Source organism: Apodemus sylvaticus, chromosome 15 (assembly GCF_947179515.1).
Source record: "Apodemus sylvaticus chromosome 15, mApoSyl1.1, whole genome shotgun sequence".
NCBI lineage: Eukaryota > Metazoa > Chordata > Mammalia > Rodentia > Muridae > Apodemus > Apodemus sylvaticus.
In genome coordinates, this window is record NC_067486.1 from 64,052,161 (window position 1) to 64,074,440 (window position 22,280).

The window sequence follows — 22,280 nt, forward strand, 5'->3', positions numbered from 1 at the left end:
TGGCCTCTCAGGATTGGATCTGGTCCTTCTGCAATATGGACAACTGAAGTTTTCTGTATCTTACATGCAGTACTCTAAAATTGTGATTCTAAGCCATGATTCTCAATATGCTATTCCTGAGCCCCTCCGAATGGAAATTCTGTCATCGTACTATAATGGAACATAGGTTTAGCTGAATCTACTTTGTCTCTTTTAGAAAACATCTCGGGCAGTCTCTGCATGATGTCGCTTCTCAGGACTCGAGGACCCGTCACCCTACACCTCTGCAGTGGAGAAGGCAGAAATGGAGACACAAAGGCCACCACTTCTGTTCTGTTATTAACCACTCTGTAGACATGCATCCCCACCAGAAGGCGTGAACTGCACGGGGGTGGGGGGACGTGGAGTTCTCAGGCCCCCAAACCACTAGCACCTTTAACTGTGCGCTGGAGAGAAGGCAGAGCCATGGCTCCGTACAGCTGCTGTTTGGCCCTCTTGGCTCTCGCCTGGTGTTCCTCCGCCTATGGGCCCGACCAGCGCGCCCAAAAGAAGGGCGACATTATTCTAGGAGGTCTCTTTCCCATCCATTTTGGAGTAGCAGCCAAAGATCAAGACCTGAAATCAAGGCCAGAGTCTGTGGAGTGCATTAGGTAAGGGAAGGCTGAATTGAGGGTAGCTTCATCTTTGGATGGTTACAGAAAAGGCTGCATGGGACTCAAAAGGATCATTAAAAACCTTTCCCCTCTTTTTCAAAACAGTTGGTTATCATTGCTGGGGCTTATTAATCCTTTCTTTTCTTTCCTTAAAGAATTCTTTTCCCAAAAAAGCAAAACACCAAGGGTATGGTATAGAAAACAGCAGGCCTGTCAAGGGCCAGTGATTTGGTAGCCAGAGCACCGCTGTTCATGTAGTCTCAGCATCCAGCAGCAGTGTCGCTCTATTCAAGACCATGAAGGAGTCGAGCTGATCATGGTTGCATCCTCCAACTCCAACATGGACTCAGGAGGCTTCAGAGATTCCAGGTTACAGCAAAGACCCTGTCTCAGTAGTAGGGCCTTGTCTCAAAACACAGATAATAAACAAACACACAAATAAGACTTGGTACTTAGCCTAGAGCACAGTTCTTCCTAGAATGCACTGTGTTCAATCCTCAATGCTGCAATATTAATCAATTTCTCCATTCACCAATTGATCAATTAAACAGGTATGGACGAAAGTTCATTTTAGCTCACAAACGTTTGTAGTAACTTTCTCTTTGACTTCTGTGCCCCAGTGACCCATGGGACTCGGCTGCTTGCCCTTTCGGTTGTTGTTCCTCTTAATAGAGGTGTTTAGAGCTGAATAGAGCTTAACAGAGGCATTTAGAGCTTAGTAGAGGCGTTTAGAGCTGAAAGAAGCCGGGTAGCCTCTAGACCCACGCAAGCCCTTTCTAAACACAGCCTACTACATTTTGAAACTATTTCTGTTAAATGTCTTTCCCATAAGAAAAACTAAGCCCCTCCCTGTGCCCCACTCCCAGACACGATCCTCACTTGACTCTGTCATACACAGAGAACATACCTGGCACAGATAGGACATCACAGAATACTTAGTATCCCGTGGCCTCTCAGGACACTGGAAGGCAGCTAACATGTCCCTCCAAATCTTTTCTTCTCTGAGCCAAAAGTCTCCGTTTTCTTATCAGTTCCTCTGCTGTGTGACTTTTTAACCAGTCACCATTCTGCTTGTCCCCATCTGATGCTCCCTTGATCGTGGTCCCTTTAGAACATGGCATCCAGCCACAGACAGCTCCATAGTGGGGTGTGATCAGCAGGGTGTCATCTCGCTTAGACAGGAGATACAGCTCAGGCGCCTTGAGCTCATATCACATATGACTCCACTTTCCAGAGGGTGTTCTCTTTCCCCCTGTACCCTGAAGCTTCTAGAAGGGACCCAGCCCTCCCCCTTGAGCTTCACGATAGCTGGAAAATGAAGGTCAACATTATCCCAACAAAACTGGATTTCCTTTCACGCCACAAGGACAGCCAGGGACATTTTTCTCATGAATATGGAAAAACCTAAGTGTAGGAGCACATCAAAGTTGACCGTATCTTCATATGATCCTCATGGACAAGTGCTGCCCGTGCAGCTCCTTACGGAACAGCCTTGCAAACGAACAAAATGCTTGCCCTGGAAATGTGTTAATAATAGCAAAACCAGTTGGGCAGTGGTTTTTAGTCAACTAATATTAATTAATATTTAAAAATTAATCTAGCATCTCCCAATAATCTTACAAGTTTGAAACAAGTAGCTATGTGTTGAAAGAAACATAAAGTGATATGGAAATCACTTTACTTCCAAGGTTAAACCAAGAACTCTAGAAACCTGACTATATGGTAGAATACAATGGGTCAGATTTTTCCTCCTGTGAGTTCGAGTTGGGCTCACAACACAGAGGAGGAGGACCCTGCCTCTGGTGATGGCTTTTCCTCTGGACCCCAATTTGCTGAGTCAGCATATTTATCCAGCCTTCACCCTCCCAAGCCAGGGAGAAAGAAACCTGACACTATTTCTTTGTTGATTTACTTGGTTCTTTCTTTTTTTCTTTTCTTTTCCTTCTTTTTTTTTTTTTTTACTTAGAATAATGTTCTTTTAAAAGCAAAAATGGTCATTTTTTTCAAGCAAAAATTATAAATTAGCCCAAAGCATAGAATTCTTAAGGCATCTCCTACCCCTTCTGTTTGCTGTTCTTTAAATACTTGATTTGTCTACAAAAGGATTATTTCACTTTCTGCTTTAACCTCCAGGAATGTCACAGCCTAAGTTTGTGACAAATCTGCAAATCTGAGGTTATTTTTAGGTTCCCGCATATTAATATCCTCATATATTTACAGTCCCTAGGTGCTTTTGGAGGGGAGGGCAGTAAGGGACTTGCTATGTAGCCCAGGACTGGCCTCAAACTCACAACCTTCCTGTTCCATCCTGATAATTACATACCACACAGGCATACACCACCCACCCAGCCATGCCTTACGTCTACATGCTCACACGTTCATACCTTCACACCAGCTACTGCAAACTTTATGCTAGAGAATGAAGCTACAAATTATTCAACTAAATACCAATAGTAGTCATTTTTATTATTGTTTCCTAATTAAAAGGGAATGCATTGTACTGAGAATTTTCCCCATCTCCTGACATCTTTAAAGGCAGCCTAATAGGAAAGTGCCATTCCTGGTTTTACACGGAGGACCTTGAAACTCAAAGGGCACACATCACAAAACTGAAGGGTGATAGAGCCAAGATTCAAGCCCGACTCCGACAGTTGGTACTCCAACAGGGTCTCCCACCACATCCATGTCTTTCTTCCAGGTATAACTTCCGAGGATTCCGATGGTTACAAGCCATGATATTTGCCATAGAGGAGATAAACAGCAGCCCTGCCCTTCTTCCCAACATGACGCTGGGATACAGGATATTTGACACCTGTAACACCGTCTCCAAGGCACTGGAGGCCACCTTGAGTTTTGTTGCCCAGAACAAAATTGATTCTTTGAACCTGGATGAGTTCTGCAACTGCTCCGAGCACATCCCTTCGACCATCGCCGTGGTGGGAGCGACCGGCTCTGGTGTCTCCACAGCAGTAGCCAACCTGCTAGGACTTTTCTATATCCCCCAGGTAAGACTACCTTCCTTCCTAAGACTTATTTTTATTACTTTAAATTATGTGTGTGTTTAAATATGTGCACAAGTACAGATGCCTTCAGAGACCAGAGGTGTCAGATCTCTCAGAGCTGGAGTTACAGGTGGCTGTGAGCTGTCCAACACAGGTCCTGGGAACTGAACTCAGGTTCTCTGAAAAATCACTTCAACCATTTAGCCTCTGAGCTATTCTCCACCCAGGTGGCATCTCCTTAGATGGGCACCAGACTCGGGAAGCAGGAGAAGCAGGTTTGAAGAATTGCATGCTAGCAGTGTCCTCTGAGGCTTCCCGTAGACCAAAGGTAGTTGGGCACTGTATCAGGAGCACCTAGGCATCTCTGAGACCTTGATGTCAATGAGACCTTCTCTGTTCTTCCAATATACATTTCAAAATAACTCGCATGGATACAGCTGGATCTTTTTTCTCACTGTTGTTTCCCATGTTGCTCCTTTAGTAACTAGCCTTCTATTTTTACCAAAAGGAGTAAGATCCTATGATTCGAGTCTCACCATTCAAATAAAAAATATCTGCCCCTAATTCTTTTCCCTCCAAGTTTCCTCTTCTTATTATCAGCTTTCATTCAGGGGGAAATAAAATGTGCCTCCCCATAATAGAGGGGACTAATCACTGTGTCATGCGTTCTGAAATGGAGCCCACCCTCATATCCCCCAATAAATATTGACAGAGTGTATATGACTATTCTCCATCCTGCAAGAACTCAGCCTGGGCAGGAGGTGGGTATGCTTCCAAATACTAATCATTCACCAACGCAAGCCTTTTATAAGCATTGGTTCAAAATTGTATTCCACTTCCCCCACACCAAACAACAGCAAACTCTAACTGCCATTTTATTACCTGATTTCCCCCTTTAGCACTAGGCCCTCTCAAGTCAACCTTTCTTTGGATTAGTAACTGCAGATCCATCGCATCACTTTGTCACAGTGGAAACTGCAAGTAGCTTGAATGTCTCTGGAAAAGAAAATAGAAATTTTCCACGTTGTTTTTCCCTCTGTCAAGGAAATTTTGGTGTGTTTTTAAAGGCTTTTTGTTTTGGGAGGACGCAGAGTGACATTTCCTCGAGTTTATAGGTTGTCTTTTGAAAACAGGTCAAATATTATATTAAATACATTAAGAGAATATACCCACGAGAGACAGTCTCAGTTATGAGTTGTAATTTATATCCTTTTGCAAACCTTTTTGGTCCATATTTCAAACATAAAGAAGTAAGCAATGCTGGGCAAACGTCAGAGCAAATCCCTTACTCTGAAGCCAGGTTCTTTTTCTTTCTTTTTTCTCCTTTTTTTTTCCTACAAACAAAACTTTCAAGATTTAATAATGTGGATCTGGCTAGGACATCTGTCAGCCCATTGATTGCCAGCGTATTCAGCTGATCTGGTGGGCTAGGCAGGTGTCCCTGTCCTCCCCAACCACTCCAGGTACATTCTTCCTGAAGCTCCTCAAAGAGGTCTAACTGAGCGCCCCTGCTAGGACCTCCAAACAGGCTCTCAGAAATCAGTAATACGTACACAGATCGCATCATCGGATCACCCAGATCCTGGACTTCTATGAAAACAGGAGGGGATTATTCAGATTTTTAAAAGGAAGTTGTTGCTTTCTTATTACAGCCTGTAAGATCAAAGTTCTTATCGGAGGAGTTGCCTTTGGCAAATGTGAGTGAGTCTTTCATAGCCTGTATCTTGGATATTTTTTATATTAAGACTCTAAATCGATGAAAAAGATGCTTGTTGGAAATGTTTACTTTAAAAGTTTGCCCAAACGAAGCTAATTATTCCCATTAGTAAGAAGTGTATGCAAAGCATCCCTGTTGGTCAGTTTGGTTTGTTTTCTGAAGAAGTCCAAGGGGTGCCTCAGAGAACTAGAGAACAGCGCCTGTTAAATGCTACTTCATTTCCCAGAAGGACCCTATTGAGAGGAAAGCTGTCTGTTCATCAGAAGAAATGCTCTGATAACTTGGGACTGCCTAGCTGGTGAGCCCTGGGGACTCCCAGGGGTGCTTCCAGGGGCCCAACCGGGGGTGTTGATTCTCTGATGCTTTCAGTAACTAAGTGAGGCCTGAGTCGAGGAGACCCTGAGATTCCCGCTGCTAGCGCGAGTCAGTGCGCCCATTGCCCCGTCTCCTGCGTCATGATATTTTTTTAAATGTTGCAGAGCTCTGTAAACAGTGATCTCTAAACATCAAAAAACTTTCTGTTTCTGATGGACACCCATGAGCAAATGCAGAGCAGGGGTCCTACTAACAACGCATCTTCTCCAGGCCTCCCTTTCAGCCTCTATAATGTCTCCGAGACTCACTCCAGAGTCTGGACAAGTTGTCTTACTCCTTACCTGCAGATGAGCAAAGAAAGCAGATTTGGGTGGTAGCGGAGGCACCAAGAATCAGGGAGAAGGAAAGGTGTTTTTCTAGTGGTATTTAGTGAGGCTCTTTCTTGTTATTGTACTGTGGGATGAATGAGCTTACGATGCTAAGCTTGACTGACTTAACTGAGCCTAGGAGCTGAACAGCTCTGGGCTCTAACTGCAATTGCTGTTAGTTTTATCTAAAAAGCAGGGAAAATAGGAGAGACATGCTGGGAAATGGGAAGAGAAAAAAAACGAGCAGAGTTGGAGGAAGGACCTCCTTGGGGTTCCTCTGAAGAGCCTGAAGTTTTTAACTATAGGAAAGCGATTCTCCCAGATGTTAGATTGTGTATAAAGCATTCATAACAGTAAGCAGGAAGCTATAATGCTCAGACCGGAACCTGAGCCCAACAGGCAAAACGTGTCAAGTGAGCACATGGATCTAGTGTAACCAAAGAGGCACCTCAGAGGAAGCTAGAAGGCACAAGACTTCTTTAGCGGGAAGCGTGTTCCACTGTGATGGGTTTAAGACTATTGCTAGTAGTAGTTTTGAAAGCATCATGGTGAAGAATCACGCACTTGGACTTAGGAAGTTCGCCAGATAAACTAAGAGGTGCGTGGGGGTCATGCTGGGGTGGAACTGCCTGCTCGTTCTCCACACCTCCGTCCTGCCCACACTGAACACAATCGGTAAGTGACATTTCGTTAATCCTTGAGACTGGCCTGGCACCCGCACTCTCACTCACTCATGCCGAGTTCTCGGTTCTTCACAGGTGAGCTATGCCTCCTCTAGCAGACTCCTCAGCAATAAGAACCAGTTCAAGTCCTTCCTCCGCACCATTCCCAACGACGAACACCAGGCCACCGCGATGGCTGACATTATCGAGTATTTCCGTTGGAACTGGGTGGGCACAATTGCAGCTGATGACGACTACGGCAGGCCTGGCATTGAGAAATTCCGAGAGGAGGCCGAGGAGAGGGACATCTGCATTGACTTCAGCGAGCTCATCTCCCAGTACTCTGATGAGGACGAGATCCAGCAGGTGGTGGAAGTGATCCAGAACTCTACAGCCAAGGTCATTGTCGTTTTCTCCAGCGGCCCAGACCTAGAACCTCTCATCAAGGAGATTGTGCGGCGGAACATCACAGGCAGGATCTGGCTAGCCAGCGAGGCCTGGGCCAGTTCCTCCCTGATTGCTATGCCGGAGTACTTTCATGTAGTCGGGGGCACCATTGGGTTCGGTCTGAAGGCTGGGCAGATTCCAGGCTTCCGAGAATTCCTACAGAAAGTCCATCCCAGGAAGTCTGTCCACAATGGTTTTGCCAAAGAGTTTTGGGAAGAAACATTTAATTGCCACCTGCAAGAAGGCGCGAAAGGACCTTTACCTGTGGACACCTTTGTGAGAAGTCACGAGGAAGGAGGCCACAGATTACTCAATAGCTCCACGGCGTTCCGACCCCTCTGCACAGGGGATGAGAACATCAACAGTGTCGAGACCCCTTACATGGATTACGAACATTTACGGATATCCTACAACGTGTACTTAGCCGTCTATTCCATTGCCCATGCCCTGCAAGATATATACACCTGCTTACCCGGAAGAGGGCTTTTCACCAACGGGTCCTGTGCAGACATCAAGAAGGTTGAGGCCTGGCAGGTAAGTCTGTCACTTAGCTAGCAGTTCTCTGTGAGAAACATAATGACTACATAATTTGCTTTTGTGGCACTATGAGCCAAAGTATCCGAGAGACCAACTTAAAGAAGGATTTATTTGAACGCTTGGCTTCCAAGGGTCTAGTCTATGAGACATTTGGTCCCATGTGCTTGGGAAGGACATCATAGCCATAACCATATGTGGCATAAGAGAACTGTTCACTTCTTGGCCAACCAGGAAGCAGAGACAAGGACCTACTAGCCACTCCTCCTCCTCCCTCTCCTCCTCCCCCTCCTCCTCCTCCTCCTCTTCTTCCTCCTCTTCCTCTCCATCCTCCTCCTCCCTCTCCTTCTTCCTTTCTCTCCAGGCCCTCAGGCAGGGGGATGGTGCCAGCATCAGAGTGCGTCTTTCCCCCTCAGCTAACCCTTTCTGAAGGCACATTCATGGTCACACTCAGGGGTCGGCCTCCATCTCCTGGGTGATCAGTTAAGACAACGAAGATTAGTTGATTAGTTGTGAAGATTAGTCATCCGAGAGTTTGCAAAAATTGCAATATCAAACTGAGAGCAAAGCAGGACTTTGGATTCATGAAACCTTTTTCAAACATCTGAGAAACTGACCACTACAAAACTGGTGGTGTTTGATTACCTGTCGCTGGAAAGCTGCAGCTCAACTGTCAATCAGTCCGATGTCCAGAACACCTAAAGCTTTGTTCCTAAAAGTCCTCAAGTGTGTGGGGACTGGTTTAGTGTGGCTTTAATAACATCCGAGTTAAAGATATTTTCCCTTGTAAATAACCAGCATTTGTCCAATACCTACGGCATTCCGTGTGCTTACAGGGAGGTAAGTGGTGCTGTGTGCGGACACTGTGTTTGCCAAATGTTGCTCTTCCTGCATTGGACTGGCTGGCTGGCCAGCTAAGCATGAACTTGGGGCACAAGCATACAGAAGGCATGCCAAACCAAAATGGCAAATGTTTCAAAGGGAAACACTAGCCATAACTAAAAAAGAAAAATCAGGACTTAAGTGAACACTGCAGGTGTTTTATGGGTTATTCATTTAGTGTCCGGGAGTTTTTAAATATACATAGAAGTTACATCACAATGTTTGCCATCTCATGAATTTCTGAAGGGAACAATCACGTCTGGATTATATCCCATGCAGCTGCTTGTGTCTTGCATGGCAACCCTGGTTTTTCAATCAGACTCTGTCCTATACCTTTTGTATAAGACAAAAGTATGTATTAAAAAGCCACACTAAACATATGTATTTCTCAGCTCCAGAATGTAGCAGAGAAACTGCATAAGAATGGAATGTGCTAACCCTTGACTCCAAATCAAATGACCCAGCTTCAGCATCTTCTTTCCAAGCTGTGATCTTAGGCAAGCCAAGACTCTAAGTGATAGCCTCTTCCCTTGTAACATGGGCCTTCTGTCTAACCAGCTGTCCACACAAGTTTCTTTTAAAAATGAAATGAGATACAAAGCAAGTCATAAACTTGCAAGCTATAAACAAATATGTGACTATCAGAGTAATAATTTATGTTCATGTATGGGTGTGGCCACATGTGTCACATGCATGCAGACATCAGCAATCAACTCCTGAGTGTCTTCTTCAGTAGATCTCCACCTAAATTTTGAGACAAGGCCTCTCACTAAACCTGGAGCTCACGAGAGTCCTGTCTCTGTCTCTTTCTCCTTCCCTCCAATGCTATGACCACAGAGATGTACCATCATGTCTGGCCTTTTTCATATGTACTGGAAACTGAACCCAGTTCTTCATGCAAGCATTTTAATGGTTGAGCTATTTTGACAGCCCTTAACATGTGGTATCTTAATATACTTGTGATTAATCAGTGGACAAATATTAGAAGTAGCTGGGCAGTGGTGGTCCGTGCCTTTAATCCCAGCACTTGGGAGGCAAAGGCAGGCAGATTTCTGAGTTTGAGGTTATTCTGGTCTACAGAGTGAGTTCCAGGATAGCCAGGACTACACAGAGAAACCCTGTCTAGGAGGAAGAAGAAGAAGAAGGAGAAGGAGGAGGAGGAAAAGGAGAAGGAGGAGGAAGAGGAGAAGGAGGAGGAAGAGGAGAAGGAGGAGGAAGAGGAAGAAGAGGAGGAAGAGGAGGAAGAGGAGGAAGAGGAGGAAGAGGAACAAAATTAGAAGTAAAACAGCTTTGTATACAGATCCCAACCACCATGAACCTTTCAGGGAAAGACACTAAGAAACAAAAAGCATGTAACTTATGTGTGTTCATGTAGCAAATCCCATGCACTTGTAAGGATTAACTGTCTAGGCTCATAAAACAAGTCAGTACTCACGGGTTCCCTGCCCTCCTTGAATGGGAAAATCTCCCTCAGACATCACTGCCAGCAGATGTTTCTAATCTCTGTGGGATGCCCAAACTTCATCTTCACATTGTTCCGCTACCAAAGCATTAAGCTACAATGAAGACATCAGGAGTAATGCTTCAAAATGCAAAATTTTAAGTAAGATGAATTAAACAATAATATCTGGGTGGTAAAGATCTCTTCACATCTATAGCCCATGAAAGGAAGCTCTTGAAAATGCTACAGGAGCAGGAAAGGAAGGGAAAAAAGTTTTCAATGGGAAACTTGACTTTCCAGTATCTCTTCTCCCAGTCTAAGAAGTAAGATGGCCAGGGCTAAATATGAGTCAAGGGAGGGACTATAGTTATGATTCAAGCTCATTAGTAATCTAATAGAAAACCCAAGCCAAAATGATCTGTGCAGAATGGGGGGGGGAGGAAATTTTGTGGCTAGTCGCTGCAGATCTCAGAAGCTTTCCCGCCACAGGTAATTCCATCTCTGTCTTTCTGTTCCTTATCCTACCCCCAACCCCCAGGTGTCACTGTTTGCAGTGTCTGTCTATAGTAGCTTTAAGTTTTAAAAGGTTAAGAAGGAGGGGTGGGCGGGGACTGGAAAGTGGGTCCGGAGAACAGAGGATGAAAGGCATGGGCACTAGCTAACATGTCTTCCGTGATTACTACAGTCTCTATTGATCCCCAGAGGCCTCCAGATTCTCTAAGATCTTTCCCATGTCTCTCACTATCAGGAGATGTACCAGCAAGTCATGATGTCTTTATGAGGGCCTACATATATGTAGAAGCCTGCCACCTATATACAGCCTCATCCAAGAATTAACTTGTAGCCCAGTGTCTGCCATCTCTCAACTCTTTGCTTCTAAGCCCCTTGCCCAGCACCATCCTTCAAATCCCGTATTTATTTTTGATGCAGAAATCTCATTTCTCACTAGCTGTTGGCATGGCATCTATGTCCCATGGAAGGAGGACCTATGTCCCATGGAAGGAGGACCTATGTCCCATGGAAGGTCCCAAGGAGCACCACATTTTATTTCTGAACACTATCCACCATGGAACTTTTCCTTTTTGTCACAGTTCGGTTTCTCCTGGAAATCTTTTCCAGTCGGACTCTCATATACTTCCATTCTGTTAATTTTTCTTCCTCATTTTTTTGCTGGCTTCCTACCAAGCATAAATTTCCATTCTTTCGTTAATGGAAAGTCCTACCTGTGCGTGGACCATTTCTGGCTTCTTGGCTCTGGCTAAATTCTACTGTCTTTTAGAAGGTATGTACATAGGGGCTTCCCACTCGTGCCTACAATGCACACATGCTAGCTCTAGAGTCCTGTGGTGGGAATACCCTCAAAGACCACAAGATGGAAATATCACCACACAAAAGAAAGTGGGATTCTCAGAACTTGCGTGCATTTACCCTTCTCTGAGATACACATGCCCTTCTCAGACTACGGTGAATGCACCGGGGATCCTGTGATGTCTTCATTGCCTTCCAACCCCCCAATTTACTCATCCTTCTTCCCCCCACTACTTCACAAAGAAAACAAAGATGCAACACATTGTGTTGGTGTACAGTCTAAAGAAGAACCTCATATTCTCTTCTCAGTGAAATTATCATTTTCTTTTTTAGCATTCTGAAAACAGAAGAGTGCCTTCTCTGGGAGAAATACTGAAATACTGTTTTATTTTAATTGCTTTTTATTGACCCATATTCACTGCACTTAGTGATGAGCTTCATAGACATTTTTATTCAAGTATGTCATGTATTTTGACCACACCCACCCTCCCTTGCATTCCCCTGTTTGCCCTCTCCTGATCCCCATTCTTTCCCAGACAGTCTCACTTCTGTTTTATAGATGACATCTGTGTATCTGTATAATATATCTAGGATCCACAAATAAGAAAAAAAATCAAAACTCATGATATTTGTCTGGCTGGTTTTACCTAATCAGATCATCTTTGTTTATATCCATTTCTCAGCTAATGACACAATTTCATTCTTACCTGTGGCTGATTCAAACTCCAGTGCATCCACGCCTGGGTCATAGCTGGTTCATCTTTCAGCTCTGGGGGAATTCCACACTGGCAGTCATAGGGCTAGTCTAATTTACATTCTCACCAGGACCCTACAAAGGTTCCCTTTTCCCCACAGCCTCACTAGCTATAGCTCAGTGGGAGAGAACTTACCTAGCAGTCATGAGGTTTGTGGCTTCAAATCCCAGTGCCATTTTAAAAAATAGATGTTTTTGTGTGTGCCAGGAATAATCAATGTGAAGACTCTCTGTCATTGCTCTTAAGTGTGAAATGATTTTCACCTCTGTCTTCTCCGTTACATGACTTAAAGGTGAAGTATTATGCAGAATATAAAGTGCTCTAAAATGAAACTTATAAGCCCGCATGCCAAAAGAACTACTAAGGAAGCTTAAAGAAATGAGTTTGGGCCTGGAGCGATGGCTCAGTGTTTACAAGCACCAGTTGTACTTCTAGAGAACCAGGGTTCAATTCTCAGCACTCCCATAGCTCACAACTGTCTCTAATTCCAGGTCCAAGGAACTCAATGCCATCCTCTTGCCTCTGCACATGGTACACAGACAAGCATTCAGACAAAACATCCACACACATAAATTTAATATGTTGATTATTTAAAAAAAAAAAAGAAATGGGACTTAGACGGATGTAGAGATGAATCTCCAATTTACTACCATTGGCTGTTAGGAGGACTCAGATTGTATCCTAGTGCCCACATGGCGACCAAGGGGAGATGCATAAGTGGCTTGACATTTTACATTAACTCCAGCCTCAGGGGATCCTTTGATGTCTGGCTTCTGCTGACACCAAGCATGTGCGTGGTATACAAACATCCCATGGAAGCTAAGCATGCATAAACATAGGATAAAGTAATAATTTCTAAAAAAAAACATTTAAAAAAATAATACTTAGTAAGAAAATAACGGGTTGGTACTGGAAAAGACACAAATTTTGAATAAAATACAATCTCACATCCTCACGTGAGGATGAAAGATTATAATACCATCCAGGTTAGAATTTAAGGTAAGGAAGGAAATAGGAAATGTCATGCAATATGGTCCTGAAGAACAGGTAGGATTTATGGAGAAGGGTCTGTATGGGGAAATGCTGGTGCAAAGGTAAATACAGACTAGATGGATGAGTCACAGCAACATTAGCTTCATAAGGAGTCGAGGTATAGAGGAGGAAGAATAGAGCCTTCTGGTTCCTTTTCCATGGTGTTCTATCTCTAATGACAGATCAGTGGGGGTCCTGGATGTGAGGATATGGAGGTTGGCTGGTGTCTTAGGTAGGATTTTCATTCCTGTGTAGAGACACCATCACCAAGACAACTCTTAAAAAGGAAAACATTCAGTTAGGGCTGACTTACAGGTTCAGAGGTTCAGTTCATTATCATTGTGGCGAGAAGGATGGCAGCATGCAGGCAGGAATGGTGGTGGAGGCAGGGCTGAGAGTTCTGCATCTTGATCCGAAGGCAGCAGAATAAGACTGTGTTCCATGCTGGGTGGATCTTGAGCATGGAGACCTCAAAGCCCCGCACCTACAAAGACATACTTCCTCACACAAGGCCGCGCCTTCTCTAACAATGCCACACCTCCTAATAGTGCTACTAGCCCTGGGCCACACATTCAAACACATGGGAGTCTATTGTGGTCATTGCCATTCAAACCACCACAGCTGGCGAACAGCATCAGGAAGCCTTGTAGGAAGGTCATGACAGTAATGGAGATGATGTTTGGATAAAACTCAGGAGCTTTACTTATGTGGGTGCATTTATCTTATGCAAAGTATTTCTCATCAAGGTGGATTCAGATCTTTAAATCTTAAAGATAGAAAAGCATAAACCACATCTGAAGAGCAAGATATCATTCACTCCAAACTTGTTTTCCAGCTATGGTCTCCCATAAGCCTCCATTCCACTTTTATCTTATCTTCTTTTTAAAGATTTGTGTTTTGCCTGCATGGTTGTCTATGTACCACATCCATCCCTGATGCTCAAGGAGGCTGGAAAAGGGCATCAAACTCCCTGGAGTGAACGGTGGTTGTGAGCCACCATGTGGGTGCTGGGAATTGAACCCAGGATCTCTGTAAGAGCAACGGGTGTTCTTAACCATTGAGCCATTTCTCCAGGTTCCCACCATCCCATTTTTAAACTTTCTTCTCAGCATAAGATTTGAACTAGAGACAGACAGCCTGATGACCTGTCTAATCTGACTTCTACACATAAGCAGCTGGTAATGTAGATTGGCTCATGTACATGGATAAAGACTATTCCTCCAGACAGCCATTGTCAGCTGCCACTTAATAGTTTTCTGACCTTAGGCAGCCACCTAATGCCCTATGCCCCACTTTCCTGGTCTGAGAAACAGGCACCATAAGATTTATAAAGTTTATTATAAGTTAATAATCAGTTAATATGCATAGATAGCTCAGGGTGGTGTCTATACCAGATAAATGTTCAATAAACAGTGGTCTTGAGCACTCTTATCTTGTGGATGGGGAAAAGACCTGAGGAAACTAAAATTACTTACCAAAGTCAGATAGCTACTCCAGTAAGAAAGGCCATGTCCATATAGACGACCTGTGCCTGTCGTGGACACTGTTACCTCTGAAAGAGCTGGATAGTCAAAAGGTCCCTGTGCATACACATTGTTTAGATCCTGAGAGGCTGCTGGTCTGTAGCTGGGTTCCCAGGGAAGATGCCAGTGCAGTGCTGAACTCGGGCACTTGTCCTCACAGCCTGGTTCATACACACACTTTCTACAGGGAGAAAGTGTGGTGTGGGGAAGCTGTGTGTGGATATGACTGACCATGTTAGGGTGTAACCAACATCTCTTTATCTGTATCAAACACTATTATATCTCACCTTCAAAACAGCCTTTTTGTTCCTACTTGTGAAATAAACAAATAAATCGAGGAAGAGACTTTGCCACAGACATATATTGAGGGAAAACAGAACTTTTATGATGCTAAGACTTCCTTGGATAGACAAGGAAGAAGGTGTATGGTCTCAGACAAGCGGCCATGTTCCCAGTCAGCGTGCTGTGGTTCTGGTATTCCACACGGTAGAGATCGTTATGGACCACCGTTTACTGAGCATCTCTTATGTGTGGGTAGATGAGAAATATGGGGCTGGTCTTTGGCAGTTTCTATACCCACAGGTATGTGAAGGCAGCCAGTGACGGCACCAAATAGGCAGGAGCTGCAGCAGGTGGCTCCTGCTGGTGTAAACAGCTCTCAAGCAAGTCCACAGTTCTGGGTCTCAGCCCTACAAGAGTGTTATAGCCCTTGCATCACCCTAGAAGTCAGGATTCCTCCACCTTTGACAAAGCACAGAAATCCAGCTCCCAGACCTAGGGAGTCCTAGATCCTTGGCCGTTAGAGCTGCTGTTGCTCTTACCTCTGTCAGTGTCACAGCCACTGCCATCGTCACAGCCACTGCCATCGTCACCTCCCTTCTACTGCAGCTCTCAAAGCTCTGCCTCTACCACGTGAAGGCCTATAGTTCCCTGAGGTCCCTACTTCTGAGAGGCAGCCACCCCCTTGCTGCCCCGGTGAAACTGCTCTACCAAGAGACCTGAATAGACCTAAACAGCTGGAAAAGCAGTGTTCCTATTAATCGTCACAAACCCTTTGTGCACACAGAGGATTATGTCTACACCAGTTCTGGCACAGTCCCTTTTGTACCAGTCCCAGCAATTCCCCCTGCCTGGCCTGCAGGGGAAGTTCTCTGACTTTTATCTGAGCAAGTATAATCACAGAGAAAGTCCCACTTAATGCTGTTCAAGCAATGAAGCCAGCACTGCACCCCAGAAGCCAAAGCGAGTGTTCGGATCATAGTGTCACTTCCACAGAGCATCCGTGGGGTGGTCCCAATAGCTGGTGTTGGTGTCAGAGTGGCTCTGTTGGCTGCTTGACTGATATCCTTTTGCCCAAGGCAACCAGCTTTGTAAGGGGAGATTACCATAGCTGGAGGCAGGGAGAATTATCCAATCCTCACTTCCTTGTTTCTTCATTGGAATATGAACAGCAGGAGTGCTTATAGTCAGAACTTATTGCTGACACTAACAATGATTTTAACAGTGCTCCAACAATGACTGACCCTTGATCAGTGCCCCAGAAAGAGGAGGGTCCCCTTCCTTTGTCTCAGCCAGGGACAGTATGGCTTCATAAATTTGGTCTGAAACCTGCTTTGGCATTATCAGGGAGGCCAAGGACAGGAATGAGGAGAATATTATGATATAGACATTGAGAGTATAACAAGGGGCTGGAGAGATGGCATAGTGGAAAGGCACATTTGATATGCAAGCATCAGGATGTGAGTTTGACCCACACAGCCATGACTACCATGACTCCAGAGCTGAAGCAGGCCCAGAGATGGCCATCCCTCCTTGATCACTAATTGAGAAAATGCCTTATAGCTGGATCTCATGGAGGCCTTTCCTCAAGGGAGGCTCCTTTCTCTGTGATAACTCCAGCTTGTGTCAACCCACAAATCAGCCAGTACAGTGTGTTAAGAGCCACGAAACCTAAACAAGAAGAAAGAAATTGATGGCTCTAGTTTTCCTATTTCATATGATACTACTCAGTGTTCTCAGAGAAACAGGACAGTGGGCTATGGATATACATGTATGCGTTTATGGAAGATGTGAAGTCCTCAGTCTACAGGCTGGTGACACCTCTGTCGGAAGACCTCATAACTACAGAAATCAACACTCAGCTGTATAGCTCTCAGAAGTGCAACTCTCAGCTGGACGATGAGAACCTGGGAATGCAGCCATTGAAGCCCTGGAGTCCAGAGCATTAACTTCTGATATCCAACAAAAGGCAGTCGTATCCTCAGTCTTGGGGAGTGTATTAGTTTGGGTTCTCTAGAGTCACAGAACGTTTGGATAGTCTTTATATAGTTAGGGAATTTGTCGATGACTTACAGTCTATAGTCCAACTCCCCAACAATGGTCAGTAGCAGCTGTGGATGGAAGTCCAAGGATCTAGCAGTTGCTCAGTCCCACGAGGCAAGCAGGCAAGGACGAGTAAGTAAATCTTCCTTCTTCCAATGTCCTTATGTATCTCTAGCAGAGGGTGTAGCCCAGATTAAAGGCTGTAGGTCTCCAACAGAGGGTGTGGCCCAGATTACGGGCGTGTGAGTCTCCAGCAGAGGGTGTGGCCCAGTTTAAAGGCGTGTGCCTCCATGCCTTTAATCCCAGATGATCTTGAACTCAGAGATCTCCTTGTCTTAATCTTCTGAAATTCTTAGCCACTATGCTTCAAGATCTCCATGCCAAGATCCAGGTCAGAAACTTATATCTCTGAGCCTCCAGATTAGGATCATAGGTGAGCCTTCCAATTCTAGATTGTAGTTCATTCCAGATATAGTCAAGTTGACAACCAGGAATAGCTATTACACAGGCAAATTGGTACCAGCGTAGTGGGGTATTCCTGTGATAACCTGACCATGTTTTGGGGAGGACTGTGGAAGGACTTTGGAACCTTGAGCTAGAAAATCCGTTAGAGTATTTAGAGCTCGGTGGAAAGTTCTGTAGGAGCTTGGAAGACAATGTTAAGAACAGTGCAAAAGATGGAGGCCTGGCTTGTGAAATTTCAGAGGGAAGATTAAAGACTCTTACAGTGGCCATGTTTTGATTGTGAAGATTCTGTGGTTTTGGTAAGCTGGGGCTGAAGAATCAGCTGTGAGTAGCAAGATACCAAAACAACTAAAGCAAACCTTTGTGTTACTGGGACTATTGATGCTGGTTAGCTGGAGCTAAGAAATTAGTGGTGACTAAGAAGAGACCAGCATCATTGAGATGAAATCTTCTTGGAAGTGTTTTCTGAGAGCACAGAGAGTGTGTTCCAGAGATAGATACAGTTGTATTTTGTGCTGTGGTTGGACTTGGTACTGTGTAAGAGTCACCCAGATGAAGGCATGAAGGGGTCATGAAGAGCAACTGAGGCTCTTGGCACTGTGAGAGGCCATGGAAGGCCATTGGTGAAGGTGCAGCCTCAGTTGCAATTGATGGCCCAGGACTTGAAGGGGTCATGCATAGGAGCAGAGGCTTGTCACCATGAAGAGAACCTATGAGAGGCTATTGGTGAAGCCTAATTACAGTGGAAGATGCCAGTACCATGCGATGACCACCAAGAACAGCAGCAGCAGTGGAGTACAGGCAGCTGGAGCCTAGAAGACAAGCTGTGTGCTACAAAGGGCAGAGCTGGAGAAGTGACCCAAGCCCTTGAAGGAGCCCAGAAGATTGTGAGTTGGATCCCAGACATTGAACCATTGGAGTTTGAGTCTTGCTTTTGGTTGTGACTGTGCCCTGATATGTTTCCCTCTTGAAGGAAGAAAGTATTTTAGTGGAGCCCACAGTTAAAAGACTTTGAATTTTTAAAAGACTTTGAATTTTAAAGATATTTTAAGGTGATTGGACTTTTAATATGTAAAGACTGTGGGACTTTTAAAGTAATTTAGATCTTGGGGATGAATAAGAAAGTAAGGGTTGAGGCTTAATAGTGATGTGTTTGTGTGTCAAGTTGACAAGGGGTCAATTGTACTAGCTAGTTTTGTGTGTCAACTTGACACAGGCCAGAGTTATCACAGAGAAAGGAGCATTAGTTGGAGAAGTGCCTCCATGAGATTCAGCTGTGGGGCATTTTTTCAATTAGTGATCAAGGGGGGAGGGCCCCTTGTGGGTGGTACCACCTTTGGGCTGGTGCTCTTGGGTTCTATAAGAGAGCAGGCTGAGCAAGCCAGGGGAAGCAAGCCAGTAAGAGACATCCCTCCATGGCCTCTGCATCAGCTCCTGCTTCCTGACCTGCTTGACTTCCAGTCCTGACTTCCTTTAATGATGAACTGCAATGTGGAAGTGTAAGCTCAATAAACCCTTTCCTCCCCAACTTGCTTCTAGGTCATGATGTTTGTGCAGGAATAGAAACCCTGACTAAGACAGGGAGAGAGGCCAGTTTCCCATCCATATTTGTTTTCTATGATCACCCTAAGGTTACATGGTGTCCACTGACATTAGGTGTGGATCCTTTCCACCAGGCTAACTGAACTCACATGCTAGCCCCCTCCAAAGCACACTGGGTCACTCATCCAGATAGCACTTACCAGATTTGCAGGTAATCTGCAGTCCAGTCACCTCAACATCTAATATTAATCGCACACATGAAGGATTCTTCGAATAAGAATGATGGTTTTTAAAAAATTCATTGAATAAGGAAATTGTATTGACCTTTTCACCTTGGACACTGAGCCCGTTCTATTGGAGGCAGTGTGGAGCAGCAGAAAGGCATGTTTACATCCCAGCCCTAAGCTTTACCACCTGACTTCTGTTTAGCCTTGTTGTCCAGTTTCATTGTGTATAAAAGGAATCCACAGGGTTGTGAGGCATCAGTGAAGCTATATTCCTAGACAGCAATGCTGACACACGGCACATAGAGTACATAGCTCCACACCTCCCTCTCTACTGTTCTGATCTCCTTTCACGGTAAAGCCAGCGCTGGTGTGGCAAGTGGAAAAGGCAGTAGCAACCGTGGCATCGTCCATGATAAAGTGATTACACACATAGAAGATTAAGGCAGGGAGCTTCTGGGAGCTTCCTAGAGAAGCTTGAAGAGTGTTCATCTGAGCCCTGGAAGGTCTTCAGCCACAGGTGGGAGGAGCCAACTAGCCTGAGCCAGAAGTGGGAGGAGCCAACTAGCCTGAGCCAGAAGTGAGAGGAGCCAACTAGCCTGAGCCAGAAGTGGGAGGAGCCAACTAGCCTGAGCCAGAAGTGAGAGGAGCTATGACAGGATCACAGATGTCTACAAAGTGAGTTCCAGAACTACATAGTGAGACCCTGTCTCAAAAGAAGAAGGAGAGGAGGAGGAGGAAGAAGAAGGAGGAGGAGGAGGAAGAGGAGGAGGAGAAGGAGGAGGAGGAGGAGGAGGAGGAGGAGGAGGAGAGAGAGAGAGAGAGAGAGAGAGAAGGGGGTGTTCATGTTATTTTTGTGATTAAATAACATGAAACACTGGACCATGACTCAAAGGCAGTAAAACAATATTTAAAAATTTAAATGGCTCATGTGTAATAGCAATTACTACAGTTGCTTTTTTTTTTTTTTTTGCAAGGACTCTGTTGACCCCTAAGACCTTAGATAAATTTATGGATATGTCATGACTGTCAACAGTGGTGGCCAGGGCTCCACCCACAGTGTCTCTGCTCCTTCCTTCTACTCCACACTGAATTTTGGCAACGAGACATCTCTAGAGATTCAAAGACATAGGGAAAGAAGGTGCAAAGATCAAGAACTCCCCGTCTTCCCTCCTCTCCTTCCCCAACACCCAACTCAGGAGATGCCAGGAAGGGCCTGGCCCTGCTGATCATGGTTCTGCAGGGTCGTGATGCACCTAAAGAGGCTTTCATTTGATGTGGTGAGGGGATATACAGTCTTTTCTCCTCCCCATCTTCAAAAACATGTTTCCTATACCACTTACATTGTAGATAGTCGATACAGCATAGCTCACCAGAGCGACCACGGACGCTGTAAGGAAAAGTAGAGGAAGACTCTTCTTCAGTTTCATGTTTCTTTCTTTGCTGGAATGAGATATTTATAGTACACAGCCAACAAAGCCAACAGTCCACGACTCTTATTCATTTATCTCTGTCCTCTTCAGGTCCTGAAACACCTACGGCACCTGAACTTCACCAACAACATGGGGGAGCAGGTGACCTTTGATGAGTGTGGTGATCTGATGGGGAACTATTCCATCATCAACTGGCACCTCTCCCCAGAGGACGGCTCCATTGTGTTCAAGGAAGTTGGGTACTACAACGCATATGCCAAGAAGGGAGAAAGACTCTTCATCAACGAGGGGAAGATCTTGTGGAGTGGGTTCTCCAGAGAGGTACAAGCAAAACACATCCCGTCAGCACTACAGACTGGGAGTTGGCTTGGGTGGGCCCTGAGATTCATCACAGGCCCTTAGGATAATGTCTTTTTTTAAAATTATTTTTTAGTTAATTTATTTATGTATGTGAGTACACTATCGCTCTCTTCATGCATACAAGAAGAGGGCATCAAATTCCATTATAGATGACTGTGAGCCACCATGTGGTTTCTGGAAATTGAACTCAGGACCTCTAGAAGAGCAGTCAGTACTCTTAACTGCTGAGCCACCTCTCCAACCCATGGATAATGTCTTTTCCTAAGTGCCCCAGTTCTGTGTGTCCAGAGTTGTCACGAACTATAAGTATTTTAGTGATGAGAGGAAGCCCAGGAGCTTGGGCCTCATGACTGACCACACTTTTGACTCCCTGGCTAGTCATAAAGTTTCTCAGGTATAAACTTCCCCCAACCAGAGCAGAATATTTAAGCAAACATCTCTCAGGTCAGTGGCTGTCAAATGGCACTGAAGGAGACAGCCTACCAACCTTGTATAGGGGATTCAAGTTTGAGACTGAAGGGACTACTTTTTAGGATGTCACAATGACCCGGAAGTAATAATGGCCTTCAACACTTGGGGTTCAGGGATGCTAAATGCCCAGCATACATGAGATAATCTTTTATAGCATTTTCCATCTACCCCAATCTTCATTACCCATGTAGGGATTTGAGCCCAAAATAGATGTGGGTGCTTTAGAATGATGGCATTCAAATTGCTCCAGGCTGGCCCATACAAAAAATCAAAAGGGCCATTCATTCTACTTTGGAAGCCCCCTAACCAAGAGCAATATGCTTGTGACTCTGGAAAATATGTCCGGCCCATATCTCAAAGCCTGACCAATAACCAGAAGTTCATTACTCAGTGAAGATGCCCATTAAAGAAAGAAAGACAAAGGGTATGTTGAAGATTCTGGGTGGCTGTATGCTAATGTACTGCTTAGATTTTTTTTTTTTTTTTTTTTTTGGTCAAGGAAACCTCAGTTGGGAAAAAGAAATGCCCTATCAGATTGACTTGTGTTTAAGTCCATGAAGCATTTTCTTGATTTAATGATTGATGAGGGAATGCCCAGCCCAATGTGTCTGTTGCCACCCTTGGGGAGGTAGACTTGACTGGCATAAAAAAGCCAGCTGAGCAAGCCAGGGGAGCAAGCCAATAAGCAGCACCCCTCCATGGCCTCCACTTCAGTCCCTGACTCAAGTCCTGTCCTGGCTTTGCCTGATGATGGACTGCAGCCTAAAGGAAGGAAACCATTTTTCAGGCCTGGTGTGTCTCACAGCAGCAAAAGCATAATGAGGCTGCTAGAACAGAGCAAGATG

General features: G+C 44.9%; 1 protein-coding gene across 1 annotated transcript in view; it reads left to right on the forward strand.

Moving 5' to 3' along the window:
- The first annotated feature begins 202 nt into the window (after positions 1–202).
- Casr (calcium sensing receptor) overlaps positions 203–22,280 on the forward strand; it is a 30,474-nt gene continuing 8,396 nt past the window's right edge. The window contains exons 1-4 of the mRNA XM_052158937.1: positions 203–629; positions 3,331–3,637; positions 6,793–7,677; positions 20,695–20,925. Of these exons, the coding sequence (XP_052014897.1) occupies positions 445–629; positions 3,331–3,637; positions 6,793–7,677; positions 20,695–20,925 (1,608 nt within the window). The 5' untranslated portion in view covers positions 203–444. The remainder of the gene's footprint in view (positions 630–3,330; positions 3,638–6,792; positions 7,678–20,694; positions 20,926–22,280) is intronic.